The sequence below is a fragment of the Rhinopithecus roxellana genome, chromosome 13, assembly GCF_007565055.1.
Source record: "Rhinopithecus roxellana isolate Shanxi Qingling chromosome 13, ASM756505v1, whole genome shotgun sequence".
Lineage (NCBI taxonomy): Eukaryota > Metazoa > Chordata > Mammalia > Primates > Cercopithecidae > Rhinopithecus > Rhinopithecus roxellana.
The window spans coordinates 100,622,489-100,646,151 of NC_044561.1; the positions used below are offsets into that span (position 1 = coordinate 100,622,489).

General features: G+C 41.5%; 1 protein-coding gene across 9 annotated transcripts in view; it reads right to left on the reverse strand.

The window, feature by feature from the left end:
- Positions 1-23,663, reverse strand: part of PTPRA (protein tyrosine phosphatase receptor type A) — a 161,611-nt gene that overhangs the window by 49,606 nt on the left and 88,342 nt on the right. For 5 of the 9 annotated variants that reach the window (XM_030915906.1, XM_030915907.1, XM_030915909.1 and 2 more), the window contains 3 exons: positions 21,904-21,982; positions 21,050-21,391; positions 11,294-11,320 (listed from right to left, as the gene is read on the reverse strand). In XM_030915906.1, coding sequence (XP_030771766.1) covers positions 11,294-11,320; positions 21,050-21,391; positions 21,904-21,976 — 442 coding nt within the window. In that variant the 5' untranslated portion in view covers positions 21,977-21,982. The remainder of the gene's footprint in view (positions 1-11,293; positions 11,321-21,049; positions 21,392-21,903; positions 21,983-23,663) is intronic. The other 4 variants (XM_030915912.1, XM_030915910.1, XM_030915911.1 and 1 more) reach the window with 1 other exon arrangement.

Genomic DNA, 23,663 nt, shown 5'->3' on the forward strand with positions numbered 1-23,663 from the left:
GGGTCTGGCTCCCTTTCACCCAATACCTAGCCTTGTTTCTCATGCAGCTGGCCAGGCACTGACTCATCCGCCTCCACTCTCACCCCCCACCTCACTCCATGAACTACACCATCAGAGTGGCTTGGTAACTATCTTCACCATTTTCCTACCTGCTAAAATGGAAGACAAGTCCCTCCCAACCTGTCATGTGTGCTCTGGATTACATCCACTGCTGTCACCTCAAAGACTTGTCTTCTTGACCTCATTACCCTCCCCCAGCCACCACCAGCCTCGCGTCTCTCTTCTCACCTGACTTTCCACACAGTTGTCTAATTTGTCTTGTCTAACTCCTTACCTCCAGGTTCTCCTTAATCTATTTGCTCTGACTCCCACCCTCAGTGCTCTGTTTAAACTGCTCAGCCAGAATACCAACAAATGTCATATTGCCAAATCCAGCAGGAACATTCCCATCCTCATCTGATTCAACCTTTTAGCAGCATTCCTTCAAATATTTGTGGACCAGCAATTGCATGCCATTGTTTGAGACACTAGGAGCAGACAAGTGTCCAAGCAGACAAGTGACAGAAAGCTTACATTCTGTGGGGAGGAAGGAGGACACTGTTTATAAACAAGTCAATACTTAATTTTAGACAGAGACAAGTGCTATGAGGAATAAAAAGCAGGGTAGGGAGAGAGAAAGTGACAGGTTGGGGAGCAGTGATGAGTGGTCTGGGAAGGTCTCTCTGAGGAAGTAATATACGAGCAGAGCTCTAAATAACATGAAGTGAACCATGCAAAGATCTGGATGAAGAGCTTTCTAGACACAGGGAACAGCAAGCATAGTAGCTCTTAGGAGTTTGGCAGGTTCAAGAAACAGCACAAAGGCCAGTTCAATATAAGATGACAGAGAGGTGGGTAAAAGCCAGCAGACTTAGGACTTGGGAGTCCATTGTAATGATCGTGGATTTAATTCTGAGTGTGATGAGAAACACTATGCCATCGGAGGGCTTTGAACAGAGGAGATATACAACTGGATTTACATTCTCTTAAAAGCTAAACTGACCCATAAGCAACAGCCATGAGGTGAGAGGTTAATCTAAGAATGCAGTGTCATAGAAGCCAAGAGCAGAGATTTTCAAGGAGGGAGCAATCAATTCAATCAAGTATTGCCTACAGACTTAAGAAGGATGAGACAGAGAAGTGAAACCAGATTTGACAAGACAGTGGCTACTGGTGACTTTTCCAAGAGTGTTTTCAGTTGAATATGGGTGAGAAAGCCTAAATGGAGTGAAATAAAGATAGAAAAAGGACAAAGTGAGACACCGGGTCCTTTCTGGGGGACTTTTAACATTAAGGGATACAGTGGAAAGGAGTGACAGATGGAGGGAGATGTGAGGTGGACAGATGGGTTTTTTTTTTTTTTTAAGAGAGACGGAAGACATTACATGACGCTTCTTTGTTAATGGTAAGTTTCAAACATACTGTGGTATGTGGCTCTCATCTTAAAATGAGCGTTTGGACTGGCTGATCACTCCTTCCTCTCTGAAGCACTTTCCTCTCTTAGCTTTCCACAATGAAGCACTCCTCTGATTTTCCTTCTATCTCGTCTGCTCCATCTCAGTTTCCTTCACTATCTGTTCCTCTTCCAACACCAGATCTCTAAATGTGGGAATTCCTCAGGGCTCTGTCCTTGGCACTTTTCTCTATATCTAGTTAATCTGATCAGAGAGATGACTGTAAATACAAATGCCATGCTAGCAATTCCCACAGTTGCTTTGCTTGGTCAGACCTCTTTTCTGAGTTCCAGATTCTCAACTGCCTATTTTCCACCTCCACTTCAAATTTCATAGGCAACACAGGCTTTCTGTGTTTAAAACCTTTCCCTCACCATTCAGTAGCTAGTACTCTAATCCACCCTGTTGCTCAAGAAAGAAATGTGGAAACCCCCTTGATCTCTTCCTCACACTTATCTTCTATATCTAGCACAGCTGCAAGTAATATATTTTAGAGATATATCTAAAACTTCAAATCTGTCTGCCTTTTTTTTTTTTTTTTGCATTTTTTTTTTTTATTGCCACCAGTGTAGTCCCAACCTCCACCCTCTCTCACCTGGATCACAGTAAGCCTCTGCCCCTGCCAATCCATTCTCCACAAAGCAGAGGGATCTCTAGGAAAGCAACTTAGGGTGTATACCAATCTTAGGTGAAACTCTCCAACAGTTTCTCATGCCTTAGAATGAAATCTAGTCTCTTTATCCTGGACTCTAACAACCCCCTTGATCTAGCCCCTACTTGCCCTACCTCTTGCACTCTTTCCTCACTCACTCAATTTCAGCCACTGGTTGTCCTTCCACGCTTTCTTTCATTCATTCATCCTCAGGCCTTTGAACATGTTATTCCTTCTGCTTTACACAGCCTCCCTCTGTTCTTTGCCTGGCTATCTCCTATTTGTCTGGTTCTCTGTGTGTCACTTTTCCCACACAGGTCTTCTCTGACTTCCTAATACTAAATTAGGATCATAAGTTTCAGTTTCCTTATTTCTGAAATAAGTTATTCTGCATATTAAATTAGATCATTCATGTAAAGTTGTTGGCACAGTAACTAGCACACAATATGTACTTAATTTTAGCTGTTATGGCTGGGCACGGTGGCTCATGCCTGCAATCCCAGCACTTTGGGAGGCTGAGGTGGGCAGATCATTAGGTCAAGAGTTCGAGACCAGCTTGGCCAACATGGTGGAACTCCATCTCTATTAAAAACACACAAAAAAGCAGGGCGCGGTGGCTCAAGCCTGTAATCCCAGCACTTTGGGAGGCCAAGACGGGCGGATCACGAGGTCAGGAGATCGAGACCATCTTGGCTAACATGGTGAAACCCCGTCTCTACTAAAAAATACAAAAAATTAGCTGGGCGAGGTGGCGGGCGCCTGTAGTCCCAGCTACTCGGGAGGCTGAGGCAGGAGAATGGCGTAAACCCGGGAGGTGGAGCTTGCAGTGAGCTGAGATCCGGCCACTGACTCCAGTCTGGGCGACAGACCGAGACTCCGTCTCAAAAAAAAAAAAAAAAAAAAAGAAATTACAAAAAAAATTAGCCAGGCATGGTGGCACGTGCCTGTAATCTCAGCTACTTAGGAGGCTGAGGCAGGAGAATTGCTTGAACCTGGGGGGCAGAGGTTGTAGTAAGTCGAGATTGCACCACTGCACTCCATCCTGGGCGACTGAGCAAGACTCGGTCTCAAAAAAAAAAAAAAAAAAAAAAAAAAAAGGCTGTTATTTCTTATACTATTTTTGTAAGGCAAGGACCTTATTATTTTCCTTGATAATTCCTCTCACACTTTGTAATTACATATTTGACTGTTGTTGATTAATCAACATCCCTCCTTTATTGCATAAATTCCACAAGAGCAAGAATTACATGTCTACTTCATTCTCACTGTACACCTAAAGTCTAGCACAGGGTCTCACACATAACAGGCACAAGACAAACAATGAATTACATTGAGCCAAAGAACAAAAAAAATAGTAATTTATCACTAAATACGTCTTTGTTAAATTCTAACTACAGGAGGCAGTATATCAGGTATTATAATAAAGTAATTAGGCACATTCCAGCACTTTGGGAAGCCGAGGCAGGCGTATCACAAGGTCAGGAATTCAAGACCAGCCTAGCCAATATGGTGAAACCTCATCTCTACTAAAAATACAAAATTAGCCGGGTGTAGTGGCACACACCTGTAGTCCCAGCTACTCAGGAGGCTGAGGCAGGAGAATCGCTTGTACCTGGGAGGCAGAGCTTGCAGTGAGCCGAGATCGTGCCACTGCACTCCAGCCTGGGTGAAGGAGCGAGACTCCGTCTCAAAAAAAAAAAAAAAAAAGAAAGAAAGAAACTAATTAGGCACATTTGGCTTAAGACACTGGACTAAATCTATACATTTACTTCTTCATCTTCCCCTAAAGCACACTGACATGGTAGAAGAAATATAAAAATACTAATGAATCAACAGCATATCTGAAAGGCAGCAAAAGGTGGCATATGTAGATCAGAAACTTTGAGATATTTCTGGAAGACAAAAGAGATGAGACTCAACTGCCCAAGAGATCAAACAGAGCCAAAGAGCTTCCAGCTGAAAACTAAGTCCTAGTTCTACCAGTTTGGGCCTGGAAACACCTCAAGCTCAGAGGGAACTGGGACTGGGGTTGAAAGTGGACCTTCAGGTACCAGGATGGTACTTAAGCAAAGGCCTGCCAACCCAGCACCAGTACACCCACAGACCAAATGATAAGTGGGGCTTCCCATCTAGACTCAGCTGGAAAAATAGTGCTCTACACAGAGTAGAGAGTTTGTCACAGAGACTGGTAAGGGCTTCTTTTTTTACAAAATAAATGCTGCATATATATTTTCTCAATGTCACACTAATGACATTTTGGGCTAGATAATTCTCTGTTATGTGGGTCTGTCGTGTGCACTGTAGGACATTTAACAATATCCCTGGCCTCTAATTATTAGATGTCAGTAGCAAACTCCCAATTTTGATGACCAAAAGTATCTAAATGCCTTTGTGGGGGAAATAGCCCCCAGTAAGGAACCACTGGTCTATACCCACCCCATTCTAACTGAATTCTTTTAAAGCAAATCTGAGACCTATCATTTCAAATGTTAATTACTTAGGTATGTATCACTAAGAGATAAAGATTCTTAACATAAACATAATACTGTTATCCAATTTAAAAAGTAACACTAATTCCTTAGTATCATCTAATATTATTCAGTTACTGCTTGAATTTCCCTGAGTGTCTGATAAATGCTTTTTTTTTGGTTTGGTTAGAATTGGCACCAGAGCAGGTCTACACTGCATGTGATTGTTAAGTATACTGGGTCCACAGAAAGTTTCCTGGGGACTGAAGACAGAAAAAAACCATAGTAGTGCCCAAGCTAACTCTAGGCAACCACAAGAGAGGAAAGGAAAAAGAAAACGGCAGCTCACCTAGAGGGTAACTGCACCCTGTCCCGATTTTCCCGAGCCATCACTGAACCCTCCCTGGTTTAGGATATATGTCCCTGTTTGTCTTCTGAAGGGATGAAGGGACACCTATTGTGAGCACAGTCTAGGCCACTCAATGGTCCAGGGCATAGCTCAAACAGAGCAATGGTAACCCTGGGAAATGGAGGTGACAACAGAAGAATAAACCTTTTAAAATACACTGCAATTTGTGCAACAGGATGCCATATTGATTTAAAAAAATTTTTTTTTCTTAAATTTTTTGTAGAGATGGGGGGGGTCTTGTTGTTGCCCAGGCTGGTCTTGAACTCTTGGTCTCAAGTGATCCTCTTGCCTTGGCCTCCCAAATTGCTACAATTACAGGTGTGAGCCACTGCTACATTGCCTTTTTTTTTTTTTTTCTCGAGACGGAGTCTCACTCTGTCACCCAGGCTGAAGTGCAGTGGCGTGATCTCGGTTCACTGCAATGGCCTCCCGGTTCAAGCGATCCTTCCACCTTAGCCTCCCTAGTAGGTGGGACTGCAGGCGCATGCCACCATGCCTGGCTAAGTTTTGTATTTTCAGTAGAGACAGGGTTTCACTATGTTGGCCAGCCTGGTCTTGAACTCCTGACTTCAGGTGATCAGCCTGCCTCAGCCTCCCAAAATGCTGGGATTATAGGCTTGAGCCACTGTGCCCAGCCTACACTGATATTTTGTAAAGGCCACTATTTAAAAAGGAGTAATCTGAGTAGTAAGAAAGAGTTCTTAAAAACTGGCTGGACGCGGTGGCTCACCCTGTAATCCCAGCACTTTGGGAGGCCGAGGTGGGCAGATCAACTGAGGTCAGGAGTTTGAGACCAGCCCGACCAACATGGAGAAAACCCATCTATACTAAAAATACAAAATTAGTCAGGCGTGGTGGCGCATGCTTGTAATCCCAGCAACTCGGGCGACGAAGGCAGGAGAATCGCTTGAACCCAGGAGGCGGAGGTTGTGGTGAGCCGAGATCGCGCCATTGCACACCAGCTTGGGCAACAAGAGCGAAACTCATCTCAAAACAAAACAAAAACGGCCGGGCGCGGTGGCTCAAGCCTGTAATCCCAGCACTTTGGGAGGCCGAGATGGGCGGATCACGAGGTCAGGAGATCGAGACCATCCTGACTAACACAGTGAAACCCTGGCTCTACTAAAAAAATACAAAAAACTAGCCGGGCATGGTGACCGGCACCTGTAGTCCCAGCTACTCGGGAGGCTGAGGCAGGAGAATGGCGTGAACCCGGGAGGCAGAGCTTGCAGTGAGCTGAGATCCGGCCACTGCACTCCAGCCTGGGTGACAGAGCGAGACTCCGTCTCAAAAAACAAAACAAAACAAAACAAAAACAAAAACAAACAAAAAAATGCCAACATGATTAGGAAGAAAAAAATCTAGATAGAAAGGCTGAACAGGGCCAGGCATGGTGGCTCATGCCTGTAAACCCAACACTTAGGGAGGCCAAGGTGGGAGGATTGCTTGAGGCCAGAGTTTGAGACCAGCCTGGGCAACTTAGCAAGACTCTGGTAGAGTCTGTCTCTACCAAACAAACAAACACCTGATTAGCTGGGCATGGTGGTGTATGCCTATATAGTCCCAGCTACTTGGGAGGCTGAAGCTGGAGGACTGCTGGAGTCCCAGAGGTCAAGGTTGCAGTGAGCTGTGATCAGGCCACTGCAGTTCAGCCTGGGCAACAGAGCACGAGTCTGCCCCAGCCCTGCCTCTAAAAAAAGAAAGGCTAAATAGGAGAACTGATATAAATGAAAACCAAATTAGTTGTATGAAAGAGCAACTGTCCTGGAAGCTCCCAGAACACAGAGCAATCAGAGATGAAAAATATGACAGCACAGAAAAGAAAGGAGCTGGATAGGTCCAGGAGATCCAATACCTATGCAACAGGAGAGTCTAAAGAAGAAACCAGTAAGAAGGGAGAGAAATAATACAAGAAAGTTCCTGAGTTATCAGGCCAAAATAAATAATCTAGTTTGTGGAGTAATATTGACAAAAAAAATCCTTACATCTAGATGTATTCTCAAAACATTCTTAAATTCTGGGTTGAAATCAACCAACGAACCACAGGCCAGCCTTAGAAAACCATTTCCAGGGCATGGGGTTTCAGGGTGCGACAGACCTGAAGTTCAAATTCCTACTACCCTAACTTACTAGTAGTGTGATAATCTCTTAGAATGATGTATGAAATGGCAGAATAGCACCCTCCACCTTTTAGAGGTAATGGGAGATTTAAAACAGGTAACATTTGCAAAGTGTCTGACATGAAGGGAAGAGATTGGCTTTGGCATCCACAAGTTCACACACTAGTAGAGAACCTCAGTCCAGCTTCCTACGCTCAGGCAGTTCTTTGTCTAGAACAGGGGTTGACAAACTATAGCCCAAATTTAGCCCGCTGCCTGTTTTTGTAAATAAAATGCTATTGGAACATGGCCATGTTCATTCATTTACATACCATCTATGGCTGTTTTTACATTACAAAAGCAGGGCTGAGTAGATGAGACAGAGACAGTATGGTTACAAACCGAAATTGTTTCAACCCCAACTTCATTCTAGCAAAGTTTTACTTTCTAGATTCAGGCCAGGGAACAAGCATAAAATGATAAAACACTAAAATGGTGTTCTGGGACAACAGATATCTACTTGCTATCACTTCTTTCCAAGAAAACAAAGGGCCATATTAATTGAAGGGCTCACAAGTAAACAGGTGAGTGACTTAACGACTTCAGACACATGCTGGTCAACTAAGAAACTCGTCAGTGAAGGACTAGCCATAGTCCTATAACCCCAGTTCCTATGGCCGATTTACCTATTGCCACACTTTTTGGTACAAAGTATTTATCAGCTCTCAAAGGCAAGGTTGTAATGTTGTTTTAAATGTTTCCTATTGCTCTAAAAACAGCAATATTCATTGGATTGCCTCTAGAATCTAACAACTGGGCTGAGCCCAATCACTGTTGTTTTGAGCTAAATTATTCAGAAACCTAAATTTCTCTTGTCCATCTACCTCTCCTAAGTCCTCTGGAATATCTTTCTAAAACCAACATCTGACTATGTGACTTCCTTACTCACCATCATCTTCAGGAGATGCTCCAACTCCTGAACTCAGTGGACCACCACACCCATTCTGTTGAGGCCACCTCCGACCACTCCCCACACCTCACACATGTCAACTGCGCACAGATGCTCAAACATATGACTTTGCTCTTTCATGTCTCTTTGCTTGTGCTCTGTCTAGTGTGTCTTCATTTTCCCCATTTGCTATTTTAATTTAAATTTCCCAAAGCTCATCTCTGTGCCTCCTTTCCACTCCCCAGATATAATGAGTCTTCTGAGTTCCCTCAGCACTTTGTGTGATATATCCAATGGCATGTAACTGAGTAGCTTTCGGTTCCTGATGTTCATGTATTTCCTCCCTGAGACAGGGAAGCATACGCATATATATATATATATATTTTTTTTAATATATTTTTTTTCTGGAATCCTTGATGCCTAAAAGGCACTGAATGTAAAAGGTACTTAGAGAAAGCCATCATAAACTCATAATAATAATGGCACTATGATAATCCCCACCCTTTTTTTTTCTTTTGAGACAGAGTCTCACTCTGTTGCCCAGGCTAGAGTACAGTCACGCAATCTTGGCTCACTGCAACCTCCATTTCCTGGGCTCAGGTGATCCTCCCACCTCAGCGTCCCAAGTGGCTGGGATTACAGGTACATACCACCATGCCTGGCTAATTTTTGTATTTTCAGTAGAGACAAGGTTTCCTCATATTGCTCAGGCTGGTCTGGAATTCCTGGGCTCAAACGATCCACCTGCCTCAGCCTCCCAAACTGCCCTAACACTCTTTTTTTTTTTTTTTTTTTTTGAGGCGAAGTCTCGCTCTGTCGCCCGGACTGGAGTGCAGTGGCCAGATCTCAGCTCACTGCAAGCTCCGCCTCCCGGGTTCATGCCATTCTCCTGCCTCAGCCTCCCGAGTAGCTGGGACTACAGGCGCCCGCCACCTCGCCCGGCTAGTTTTTTCTATTTTTTTTAGTAGAGTCGGGGTTTCACCGTGTTAGCCAGGATGGTCTCGATCTCCTGACCTCGTGATCCGCCCGTCTCGGCCTCCCAAAGTGCTGGGATTACAGGCTTGAGCCACCACGCCTCGCCCCTAACACTCTTAAAACAAGAATGTCAACTCTTTCTAGACTTAAGTAGTAGCTCGAGGACTACTTCTTTACAAATATTAAGATGCTGAATTTTTTTTTTTTTTTTTTGAGACAGAGTCTTGCTCTGTCACCCAGAGCTGGAGTGCAGTGGCGCAATCTTGGCTCACTGCAACCTCCGCCTCCCAGGTTCAAGCAATTCTCCTGCCTCAGCCTCCCAGGTAGCTGGGATTACAGGCGCACACCACCATGCCTGGCTAATTTTTGTATTTTTAGTAGAGACGGAGTTTCACCACATTGGTCAGGCTGGTCTTTAACTCCTGACCTTGTGATCCACCCACCCGCCTCGGCCTCCCAAAGTGCTGGGATTACAGGCGTGAGCCACTGCACCTGGCTGGAATACATTTTAAAAATAATATACATGAGAAAATAACCAGTTTCCTGGACTTCAGAAGAGGAAGAAAAGTTGCCCTTCCTCTCATTTCTTTTTGTTTTGACAATTAAAACATCAGACCCTACTGTTCAAAAGCACCCCAAAGACCAGTGCATAAAAACATGTAGCCCCTAATTAATCTCCATAAGACATAACTGCTTATCAAACCCATTGTAACACAAATATTTCCAAACAGCTGGCTTATTTATCAAAAAGCATTTGGCTTAAAATTAGAATGTGATATCCAAATTTATAGCAATACTTCTAAAGATCTGTTCTGGTAAAATTATCATTAGATTTTGGGACTTTAGAGACTGCTGAGAATACCGATGCATTTTCAGTTACCTGACTGGAATTATACAAAATTATTTTTTGACTTAAGAAAGGAGATTTATTACATTAATAGTCTTTACATATGTCACAATTAGCAACAATCTAGGTAACTAACGTAATTTTATTTTTTTAATCACAACATGGAAACTACTTAATTAGGTAGGTAAAACAGGTATGGTATCTGGGGCAAGAAAAGGCTGAATATTATGAAAATATATACTAAATAGAGGAAGGAGTCAACAGATCTTATGTTTCATCTTGAAGCCTACCACTTTGACTTCAGACTTTATTGTAAGGCTGGTTAAAAGAGCAGTTTTAGGGAGCATATAAATATCTACCACAAAAAAACCTATTTAAGTCTACATTTGATAGAATCTGGCAAGTGAATCTGAATAGCAAAGACACTGTATTAATCCAATATTTAGTTCTCAAGTTTAGGAAAGTGAGATCTGGAAAAGTGAGGGAAATCTATACACAGTATGGTAACACTTCACTATGTATAAATAGTGAAGTGTTATACAATGGCAGATGGACATCACATAAAGGATCAGAGTACCCACTTTTCTGACTCAAATGCTCCCTACTTAGTGGGACTTCATACGCCTCCCAGTGTTCCATTACTTAATTACACAGGGAAAATTGTGTATGGTTAAATAATGGAATCAGACAAAAACTCAAGTCTGATTTGATAAAATAGAAAATTATGATAAAAATACTGCTTCAAACAGTAACATTTTAAAAATTCAAATGTAATAATCACTTCTTAGAATGTTACATGATCTCTTTCTCTTTCGCTCATGCTCTTTGATAGCAGCCTTACTGTCATTCTAGGCAAAATGTGCCACACTTCTGCAGACAAACACCTACTCTCTAGTGACCAGGGACTCAGTAGTCCAGCTTAAATCACAGATACAACATCTCAGGCCATAGAGACTTTACATTAAAGGGCTGAAAATCCTTAAAATCCATATAAAGCCACAAAAGGTTGATATTTTATAGACCAGGGGAAAAACAACACAAAGAATGTTTAAAGGGAACTGTGGCCTAGAAATCAGAAGTAACTCATGGTATAGAAATTATGACCTAGTATCACCAAAAAGTAATGTTAACAAGGTGACATGACAAAGTAAGATATATTTTGTTACTTGTTAAAACATATCAGAAGCTGTTAGAATCCATAGTCTATATTAAAAAGCATACTGAATACAGTACTTGTTTCCATTTCTCTTCTCTAGAGATTAACACGGAAATAACTTAAGGGAAAGTAAACAAACAACACAGCCACAGATGCACACGGTTACTACAGACTATGAGCAGAGGAAATAGATGAATACTGTACACTATGTAAAAGCAACAACAGATACAAGGTGAGCAGCTCACCTCTTCTGTCCTTCGAGTCAGAATTACCTGTGTAATAAGTAAAAAATAGAAACATTCATTCAGGTTAAAGAAACACATTACAATTCAATTTAGAGTACAACAAAACAAGTTCCAGGATTAGGAATGCTTTTCTCCATAAGGCATCCTCCAACAACTGGGAAACAAGACTGCCTAGACTCACTAAACTTCAGACAGTGGTCTGGCCTTCTCCCTGGGTACATAAATAGTGCAGCATCAATATTCATAAAAAGTACAAGAATGCAAAGAGAACACATGTTATTAGAGGACTTTATGTCTTTTGCTATATTAAAATTCAAGAGGGCAAAATTAAGTAAGGATATAAAAGACCAAAATGATAAGTAATGAAATCTAATTGGTATATACCAAACTCTACACACTAACAGAGAAAACCTTCTTTTCAAAGGCTAGTGAAATATCCACAGCCCTTATAAACTCCATCAGTAGAAACAGTACAATATTCTTTTGTCCCAATGCAATAAAATTAGAAATTGACAAAGTAAGAAAACACTTGAAAATAAAAATCAAAACCAAAATGAGGCCTGGTGTGGTGGATCACCTGAGGTCAGGAGTTAGAGACCAGCCTGGCCAACATGGTGAAACCCCGTCTCTACTAAAAATACAAAACAAATTAGCTGGGCGTGGTGGCGGGTGCCTATAATCCCAGCTACTTGGGAGGCTGAGGCACGAGAATCACTTGAACCCAGGAGGGGGAGATTGCAGTGAGCTGAGATCATGCCACTGCACTCCAGCCTAGATGACAGAGCAAGACTCTATTTCAAAGAAAAAAAAAAAAAATCAAAACCAAAATGGGTCAGGCACAGTGGCTCACGTCTTTAATCCCAGCAGTTTGGGAGGCTGAGGCATGAGAATTGCTTAAACCTGGGAGGTAGAGGTTGCAGTGACCCGAGATTGCACCACTGCACTACAGAATGGGTGACACAGTGAGACTCCATCTCAAAAATCAAACAGATGGCTGGGTGCGGTGGCTCACACCTGTAATCCCAGCTCTCCTGCCAGAGACTATATTTGAGACTCCTTTGTGCTAGATGTAGTAATGTGATGAATTCTAGCCAACGGGATGTGAGCTAAAGCAATGTAACTTCCAGATCACATCTTTTGGAAAAGAAATGCCCTCTATTCCCTTTGTTCTTCCTTCGCAGTGGTTGGAACTAGAATCCAATGGTGAGAACTATCGCTAACCAAACAGATAAGGGGAATACTGTTAGGATGGCAGTTCCACAAGAGGAAAAGAATTTGGTCCCTACTGAAACGAAGGCCCTGCCCACCTCTGGAATGTAACTAGGGAGAGAAAGACACTTGGGTCTTATTTAAGTCACTGAATTTTGGTATCCTTGTCAGAGCAACTTATAGCGCATCCTAAAACAACTACCTATAGAAATACCTATGGGATGTGGCTAAAGCTGTGCTTGTGCAAAATTAACAGGAAAGAATGAAATTAAATAAAGCACATTCAATTCAAGAAGATAGAAAAAGCACGAAATAAATCTAAAGAAGGTAGAAAGAAAGTAAAAATCAATGAAATAGAAAACTTAAAAATAAAAGGACTATAAATGCACAATAGCAAGTTCTTCGGAAGAAAAAAGGTAACAAACCTATGAAATAAATGGTTATTCAGCCTAAACAAAAAAAAAAGGAGACATAAAATAAACAAAATCTAAAAATTAATAGCTCTGTAGGCTATTATAATAAATAACCACAAGGGAGAACTTTTCCTCATTCAAATATATTTGAAAACATGAATGAAATGGCCAGATGTAGTGGCTCACACCTGTAATCCTAGCACTTTGAGAGGCTAAGACAGGAGGATCACGTGAGCCCAGGAGTTCGAGACCAGCCTGGGCAACATGGCAAAACCCCATCTCTACAAAAAAATACCAAAATTAGCTGGGCATGGTGGAACACGCCTGTAATCCCAGCTACTCGGGAGGCTGAGGTGAAAGGAACACCTGAGCCCAGGAGGTGGAGGCCGCAATGAGCCAAGATCATGCCACTGCACTCCAGCACTGGGCAACAGTGAGACCCTGTCTTAAAAAAAAAAAAAGAGTATTTTTTAGTGTAAACTTAAATCCTTTCCATGTAGCAAAGCAAAACACTAAAAATTAAAACTTATCAAAAAGAATACACACACAAAGGAAAAACATAGACCAATCGCATTTGGAGATAATTTGTGAATATTTAGACAGAAAATTCTAAATGAAAGAAAAGGAAAACAGAAATAATATCAAACAGACTGCAACAGCTTGTTACAGGAATGATACAATATGGTTGGGCAGCCTTGGCTCACGCCTATAATCCCAGTGCTTTGGGAGGCTGAGGCTGAGGACTGTTTGAGGCCAGGAGTTTATGACCAGTCGGGGCATCACAGTGAGTCCCTGTCTCTGAGAAAATTTAAAAACTAGCTGGACGTGGTGACATGTGCCTATAGTCCTTAGCTACTCAGACGTCTGAGGTGGGGTCTGCTTAAGTCTGGGAGTTCAAGGTTACAGTGAGCCATGATCGTGCCACTGTACTCCAGCCTGGATGACTCAAAGGAAAAGACTTAAAGCAAAGCAAAGGTCAACAGGAAAGAAAAATTAAGAAGATTAAATAATTAATTCAGAGCAAGACTCTGTCTCTAAAAAATAAATAAATAAAAACCGGCCAGGTGTGGAGGCTCACGCCTATAATCCCAGCACTTTGGGAGGCCGAGGCAGGTGGATTACGGGGTCAGGAGTTCGAGACCAGGTTGGCCAACACAGTGAAACCTCATCTCTACTAACATACAAAAAATTAGCCAGGTGTGATGGTGTAAGCCTGTAGTCCCAGCTACTCAGGAGGCTGAGGCAAGGGAATCACTTGAACCCGCAAGGTGGAGGTTGCAGTGAGCTGAGATTGCACCACTGCACTCCAGCCTGGCGACAGACTCCATCTCAAAACCAACCAACCAACCAACCAACCAACCAACCAACCAACCAACCAAGGAACAGAATCCACTACAGAAACAGACCAAAAGAGAAAAAAATCATTCAGATCTTGCTCATTGATCCTGAACAGGCAACTGGCAAAATTTAACATCCATTCCTGACATAAATGCTCATTAAATCCTGAACACAATAAAATATGTTTATCTCAACTCAAGAGTCAGTACCATGCATAATGAAGAACCACTGAAAGTGTCCTCCTTAGTGTCAGATACAAGAGAATGCTGTCTGCATTTACCAGCTGCTTAACTTTGTTCTGGAGGTATTCATCAATGCAATTAAACAGAAGAAAAAGAAAATTCTACAAATTTGGAAGATATATGCAGATGAGATGACCTGAAGCCATAATAATTAATGAAGAAAATTACTTCCAACACTAACAGAGTTTAAGGTGGCCAGCACAAAATGTCTCTACAAAAATCAGTAGCCTTCATATCCCCAACAGCAGCCAGTCAGAAGATATGATAGAAGAAAATGCTCCATTTATAATAACAAAAACAGAAGATTAAAAAAAAAAACACAGACTTCAGAAAATGGAATATATTGCATTCTTGGATAGTTAGACTCAACATCTTTAAGATGCCATTTTCTCTGTTAATCTACATATTTAACATGATCAATACACACTTTTTTTCCTGCTGGACAAGTTGATTCTAATGTTTATAGTAACAATTGCTAATAAAATTCTGAAAAATAAAATTAACAAGGAATGACTCATTCTACCAGATATTAAATACTTTACAAAGTTACAATTATTGAGACAGTGGGGCTTTGCACATGGACAGAGGAAAAGATTAATAGAAAATAAAATGAATGTTCCCAAATACTCAAATAAGTATGAAGAGGTAAATAAATATCTGAATTCAATATATAAAATGGGTGGCATTTCAAATCAATGAGGAAAAATAAATTATTAAGGGGTATTGGGACAAGTTAGATATTTGGGGAAAAACAGATCCATAGCTCACACTCTGCATCAGAATAAATTCGAGATAGACCTAAGTGCGTGTACACACACACACACACACACACACACGTGCGTGCGTGAAACCATAGAAGTCCAGAAGAAAATTATTTTTATAATCTTGGAGTAAGGAAAACCTTCCTAAATATGACCCAACTCCTAGAAAACTTAAAATAAACTGAGAAATATTTAAATTAAAAAAATTAAAAATAGCTAACGGTATCTTCTGCAATGCAGAAAATCTAGATGACCACCTAGGGAACAATATTTGCAGTTTTACCATAGACAAAGGACTCATTTCCCAAATGTACAAAGAACATCTACAAACGAGTCAGGAAACCTTGACACCCTAACAAAAATGGGTAAAGAATATCAACAAAGAATGCTCAGAAAAATACATTTAAATGATCTTTTAAATTACACAAAGTTGCTCAATCTCAGAAAAATGCAAATTAAAGTTATATTGAGATGTTATTTTTCACCTGTCAGATTGGCAGAGATCCAGAAGAAGTTTAATAATTCACCACACTGAAGAGAGTTTAGAAAAACAGGCACTTGGACATACTGTTAATAGGAATATACTTCCTAGCAGAGGGAATTGTGGCTATATCCATATATTTATAAATGCACACTTAAAATAATTTATTCTACTAATATTCTTATATGTGTCTGAAATGACAAACTGTATTGTTTATAAGAATACTCTGAAAACAATCTTCATGTCCATTTATAGGGGAAACTGGATAAATATATTAAGGTATATCCTTCAATACAGCAGCTGTTTACCAAAACAAAGAACAAGTATGACAGGCTACCTGAAAAAGCAATATGCAGAAATCAACTCAGCATATTTATTACTTATATTATAAATGGAAAAAATGAATATATATGCCTTTTTTTTTTTTAAGGATTTTATTATTGATTTATTTTCAAAAGGTATTCTAGGCTGGGCGCAGCAGCTCACACCTGTAATACCAGCACTTTGGGAGGCTGAGGTGGGCGGATCATAAGGTCAGGAGTTCGAGACCAGCGTGGCCAACATGGTGAAACACTGTCTCTAATAAAAATACAAAAAATAGCTGGGCGTGGTGGTGGGCATCTGTAATCCCAGCTACCCAGGAGGCTGAGGCAGGAGAATCGTTTGAACCCAGGAGGCAGAGTTTGCAGTGTGCCGAGATTGCGCCATTGCACTCCAGCCTGGGTGACACGGTGAGACTGTCTCAAAAAAATAAAAAAAATGTAAAAAAAGGTATTCTACTTTTTTACTTGTCACTGATTTTTTTTTTTTTTTTTTTTTTTGAGATAAGAGTCTCCAGTCTCACTCTGTTCCCCAGGCTGTAGTGCAAGGACTTGACTCACTACAACCTCCACCTCGCAGGTTGAAGCAATTCTCATGTCAGCCTCCCAAACAGCTGGGATTACAAGTATGTGCCAACAAGTTTGACTAATTTTTTTTATTTTTAGTAGGTAGAGGGTTTTGCCATATTGGCTAGGCTGGTCTTGAGCTCCTGGCCTCAAGTGATCCATCCACCTTGGACTCCTAAAGTGCTGGGATTACAGGAGTGAGCCACCCGGCCTACTTATTTTTGAGATGAGGTCTCCCTCTGTTACCCAGACTGGAGTACAGTAGTGCAATCACGGCTCACTGCAGCCTCAACTGCCAGGACTCAAGTAATCCTCCTGCCTCAGCCCTAAGTAGCTGGGACCACAGGCATGAGTCATTAGGCCCTGCTAATTTCTAAATCATTTGTAGAGATGAGGTTTTGCTATGATGCTTAGCCTGGTCTCAAACTCCTGGGCTCAAGTGATCCTCCTGCCTCAGCCTCCCAACATGCTGGAATTACAGGTGTAAGCCACTGTGCCTATCTGGCCTTTATTTTTAAAAGGAGAAAAAGACTCAAAGCAAAGATCAACAGGAAGGAAAAATTTTAAAGATTAAAGAATTAGGCTGGGCGCGGTGGCTCACGCCTGTAATCCCAGCACTTTGGGAGGCCGAGGTGGGCGGATCACAAGGTCAGGAGATCGAGACCACAGTGAAACCCCATCTCTACTAAAAATACAAAAAATCAGCCGGGCGCGGTGGCGGGCGCCTGTAGTCCCAGCTACTCAGGAGGCTGAGGCGGGAGAATGGCGTGATCCCAGGAGGTGGAGCCTGCAGTGAACCGAGACCGCGCCACTGCACTCCAACTGGGGGACAGAGTGAGACTCCGTCTCAAAAAAAAAAAAAAGAATTAATTCAGGATACATCCAATATCCAAATAATAAGAATTTGAGAAAAGAAAAAAAAAGGAAGGGGGGAGAAGGTTTCAAAGAAATGGGAGAAAATTTTCAGAAATGCAAGATCAAGGCTCCAAAGGGCCTATTAAGTATCTATAATAATGAACGAAAAAGACCCACACCAAGATACATCTCTGTGAAATTTCAGGATACCAATGATAAAGAGAAGATCCTAGAAAGCATACAAATAATTAGGAATTAAGATAGCAGTAAAATCCGCCAAACCTAGTAAGCAGGTGTCAGTTAGGGCAATACTTTAAAAATTCTGGGGGAAAAATAATCCTCAAATTCTATGCACAGCCCTAAAGATATTTTTAGACACGTAAGGTCTCATGCAATTTGCCTCCCATGGACCCCTTTTCTCAAGAATCTACCGAATGATGAGAGGAGACAAGAAAGAAGACAATATGGAAGTCAGGAAGCAGCAGCAAGGGGAATTCCCAGAATGACAGAGAAGGGAAATCCCAGGCTGATATATCTGTGCAGTAGCCCTAGAGATCAACAAGCCTAGACTGGAATAAGACAATGGAGGGCTCAGGAGGAATTTCTAGAGGTAAAAAAGAAATAGATTATCTAATAAATCTCACTTTGTAGAAAGCTGTTTTGAGAGGCTCTGGAGAGCATGGTAAGAATTGAGTAGCAACAACTTTGTTGAGACATGGTCTCACTTTGTCACCCAGGCTGGAGTGCAGTGATATGAACACAGCTCACTGAAGTCTCAACCTCCTGGGCTTAAGCAATCCTCCCACCTCAGCCTCCTGAGTAGCTGGGACTACAAGCACATGTACCCATGCCCAGCTAATTTTTGTATTTTTTGTAGAGATGGAGTTTCATGATGTTCCCCAGGCTGGTCTCAAACTCTTCAGCTCAAGTGATCTGTCCACCTGGGCCTCCCAAAGTACTGGGATTACAGGTGTTAGCCAGTGTGCCTGGCCTGACTAAACAGAAAACTAAATAAACAAAAAATAAGGCAATTATTAAATCCAGGAAAAAAAAAAAACTGTACAAGAAAGAAAAACAATCCATTTATATTTATAGCTCAGCAATGAATATTTCATAATTACAATAATATACATCAAATACTGATTTAATAAAAAACTGTAACTGTTACAGGAGGACTGGTAAAATCGTGGTGATAAGTGGGATATGGGGTTTAAGACCATGAAATTCCCATGTGCAATAATGGTTTGTTGTGTTTTACTCATCTTGAATGAATGCCACTAGAGAAATGTAGTCTCAGTCTCCTATGACATGAAATGTGCTAAATGTACAATAACTAGATTCTTAGCTGTGGCACAATTTGGACCTAAGTCAGTTTATGGAAAACTAAGTTCCCTACAAGCAGAGTGGAAAGACTGTAAAAGTGAGAAATAGTCCTAACTTGTCAGCCTTGAGATCTAAAGCAAATCACTTAACCTCTATATATAGTCTGAAATTAAGCATCTCTTAAAAGGAGATGATTATCCATGGTCATGTCACAGAACTGTTAAATGAAAGACAGTAAAGAACAGAACATGGGCTGTCCAGTCAGTCAGGCCTGTGTTAGTCTCTACCTTTTCCATTCACTCATTCAGTTTGTACAAGTTATTCTGCTTTTCTCCCTAAGCAATGGCCACACCCAACATTTTATGTTGTTACTAAAATTTCAAAAAATTGTATGTAACATTAAAAGAATAAACATGGAACTGGATCATCCATTAAAACAAAACAAAACAGGCCAGGCGCGGTGGCTCAAGCCTGTAATCCCAGCACTTTGGAAGGCCGAGACGGGCGGATCACGAGGTCAGAAGTTCGAGACCATCTTGGCTAACACGGTGAAACCTCCTCTCTACTAAAAAATACAAAAAGCTAGCCGGGCGAGGTGGCTGGCGCCTGTAGTCCCAGCTACTCGGGAGGCTGAGGCAGGAGAATGGCGTAAACCCGGGAGGCGGAGCTTGCAGTGAGCTGAGATCCGGCCACTGCACTCCAGCCGGGGTGACAGAGCGAGACTCCGTCTCAAAAAACAAAACAAAACAAACAAAACAAAACAAAACAAAACTAGTGGTGGCCCGCTAAAGTGATTTCATGAATTGTGTCATGACCTGTACATTGAAAAACATTCCACAAACTACAGTTTCATCATTGTAAAATACTTTTACCTATAAAGCATAAAATAGAACTTACCTCACAGGATTATTCTAGAAAACTCTTAGTACAATGCCTAGCACACAGTAATAACTATGACAAAACTACATTAACTTTAAAGCACAAAGCAAGTGTCAGACATTACTTGTCTGCAGTCCCCTATTTCATCAAGAATAGTGGGATGCCATCTGCATTAAAGGTACCTTCACATATTTTACTGGGAACTATCAAAGCAATAATCACAACAATACTAACAGCTCACACTTAAAAATAGTGCTTAACCTGTGCAGGCATCTTTGTAAGTGCTTTACCCATATTAACTTGTTTAATCCTAATATCTCCTCTATGAGGTAAGAACTATTACTATCACTCATTCTTGTTTCATAGACAAACTGAGGTAGAGAGATCAAGTAAGCCAGCTATGCCATAAACATGACTGGTTTATGGAAAAGCTGGGATTCAAACTCAGTGTGGTACTAAAGACTGCCCTCTTAACTGCAAATGCTGTCTTGTCTTTATGGTAGAAAATATGGGGAAAAGCTGGCAAGTGAAGGGTCTGAGTTATAAGGCATAGTAAAAGATATCATCTGTAGCAATAAATGAGAATCAACTGAGCAAGCAGTTCCTGAATGTTCCCCATGAGCGAGACGTGATTCTGCTTAGGGGCACTCACCATCTAATTGGGAAAAAATTAGAGCCAAAGGGCTGGGGAACACAGACGAGGAAAGAGTGATTTTTGCTAGAAAAGGGATGACAGTTACATTTACTCCTCACAGAAGCCCTTTGAGGGTCTCTCTAATCCTCTTTTACAGACAAGGTACCTAAGGTTCAAAGAGGTCAGAAACTTGTCTTACCTGTCCTGGTCTCAGACCCACGTCTCTGATTTTATCCTTGGGACTAATGCTTCAACCTGAGGCCCTGAACAACTGGCACTGCAATGTAACCATTTCCCAGAGCCTCTCTAATGACACCCCTGGCCACTGGCCTCCCACGCCATACCTAATTGTCATGGACATCAATATCCATTCTCCTTTCCATCGTCTCCATGGATCCCTCCCTTTTCAAACCTAATCTTATTACTCATTCTCTGTGTCTTTTCATCTTCAGTCTCTTGCATCGTCAATGAGCTCCTCTCTTTCTCTTTTTAAGCCTTCTTCTCTACCTTTAAACACATTTAAGTCCTCTCAATCTAACCAGGATCCCACCTAGCAGAATGATATTCTCCAGAATCTTTCTTCTTTCCTCTTCACTTATGCTAACCAGATATGCCTAAAAATTCCAAATATAGGTTTCATTACTTCACTTGAGCAATTTTACTTACTTGAAGAAATTTTAAGGCTAGGAAACACAAACAAAGAGCAAAAGAATAAAGAGAATCATCTCTAGTACCTGAAGGAGGGAAAGCTTCTGGAGTGGTTGCTGCGGTGCTGGAATTCCCCTCCCAGGGTTCTGTTCTGGCATCCGTGAACTGGTTATCTGGAAGCCACGTTTCATTTGGTGAAATTGTAGTGCCTATAGAATTGGTGCTTGCTGTTCTTGTGGTCCCATTGTCAGAGTCTGAAGAATTGACAGTGGTTAAATAGGTGGGTCCCAGAGTTATATTTGGGCTGAATGTTGGTGCCACAGAAAGAGAAGTTAGTGAAGACGTTGGATTTGAAGTTTTGGCCTCTTCTTTATCTGGTTCTGCCGTTGATGAGTTAATTAATCTTGTAATTCCTACAGAAGGTGCAACTACAAACACCAAAAAACAAGCAAATATCACATGAAGAATGTGAGGCTAAAAGGTTGTGAGACACAAAGCAGCAAGCCTTAATAAACTCTCAAACATATGGAGACCAAGCAAAGACCAACCCCCCAATACCCACCCACCTGCTATGTTTTTATCTAATGCTGGACCTTTCCTACCTCCTCCAAAGGACTACGGTTTAAGGGAGAAAGACATAAGATTCTTCACTCAGTTCCTCAGAAACCATATACAGAGTTGTAAATGTCAACAGTTTATTTTACTTTTCAGGAAATAACACATAATCTCTTTGACTTATTTAAAGCAGTTATATGCATGAAAAACAATGCTGAGCATTCAATACAATTCCAAGATTTCTGAAGACATCTATTTTACCATCACTTTGAATAAAATTTTTATATTCCTTTCTTCAAATACTATCTTGGTTTTCAAATTTGGCTCATTAAATGTGAAAGCAAAATTTCATTTCAAATAGCAGCCTTATCAAATTACAATTTACCTGTGGTAGCATTGTTGGCACTGACACATATCAGACCACTGCCAAGCAGAACAAGAGTGAACCAGGAATCCATGCTTATCTGGAAAACAGGGAACCATGTTAGATGAGGTCCTATATTATCATGACTATGTCTGAGCTGGTCACCAGAAGAGTATTCTGGATTTCCAAGCTATTAAAATGTGTGACTAAACCAATGATCTTTTGGGATCCTGATATGCATGCTTCCTCAGATATCCAATAACTAACTGAGTCTTTATAAAGATTGACTATCCCTTATCTAAAACGGTTGAGGACTAGCAGTGTTTCAGATTTTTTTTTTTTTTAAAAGAGATAGGGTCAGGCTCTGTTGCCCAAGATGGAGACAGTGGTATGATCATAGTTCAGTGCAGCCTCTACCTCCTGGACTCAAGTGATTCTTCTGCCTTAGCCTCCTGAGTAGCTAAGACTACAGGCATGTATCACCATGCCTGGCTAATTTTTAAAATTTTCTGTAGAGACAGAGTCTCACTATGTTGCCTAGGCTGCTCTCAAATTCTTGGGTTCAATTGATCCTCCTGCCTCAACCTCCCAAAGTGCTATGATTACAGGTGTGAGCCCCCACACCCAGTCCCTAATCCAAATTTTGAATCCAAAATGTCCCAGTGAGCATTTCTTTTGAGCATCATGTCTGTGCTCAGAAAGTTTCAAATTTTGGAGCATTTCATATTTTGGGATTAGAGATATCCAACCCGTAAAAATAAAAATAAGTCTTAATAGGACTCCTTTTTTATTTTTTTTGAGACGGAGTCTCGCACTGTTGCCTGAGCTGGAGTGCAATGGTGTGATCTTGGCTCACCGCAACCTCCGCCACCTGGGTTCAAGCGATTTCTCCTGCCTCAGCCTCCCAAGTAGCTGAGATTACAGGCATGTGCCACCATGACCGGTGAATGTTTGTATTTTTAGTAGAGATGGGGTTTCTCCATGTTGGTCAGGATGGTCTCACACTCCCGACCTCAGGTGACCTGCCCACCTCAGCCTCCCAAAGTGCTGGGATTACAGGTGTGAGCCATTGCGTCTGGCCCAAAAAACTTTTTTTAAAAAGTCACCCGTGCTAGACTGCAGCTTTGTGGGTGAGAGCTAGGGAGCAGTCCCTTTTAAAGATCCCAAGTTGATTGCTAGGTGCAGCTTTACAGTTTTCAGAGTGAGAAGTATGGAGAAGGTAGGCTGACTGCACTGATGTACTGCTGCCCTTCAAGGAACACATTATATAGCTGTTCTCAACCTTTATGCCACCTCAAGCCACGTAAGATAGTAGCACGTTCCCACCAGTAATAGTGGTTTGTTCATCCATTCAGATTTTTATGCCCCATACTGAGCTAATGCTAGAGAAATAACTGGGGAGCAATACACTCACAAGCCCCATCTTCACAGGACTCACAGTCTAAAGTGTTCAACATGGTAGTGACTCTCCAAGGGAAGTAGGACATACATCCTTAGGGGACACATGAAAATCTTAGGGGTACAGAGGAAGAGAGGGAGATGTAGGTGGTTCATATACACCCCAGGAGTCTGCCCCTGGTGCCAGCAGTGGTGCCTAGCAGGGAGATGGATTTAACAGTGGCCTTCAGGTGCACCCACATGAGATTTTGACCATTTCCCCATTCTTCCTAGGCTGTGATCATTAAACCAGTGATATACTGTTAGATTTTCATAAAACTTACATTTTTATAACTCTGTGGAAGATCTGGATAGTGAATTAACATTGATCTCTGGCAGAACCC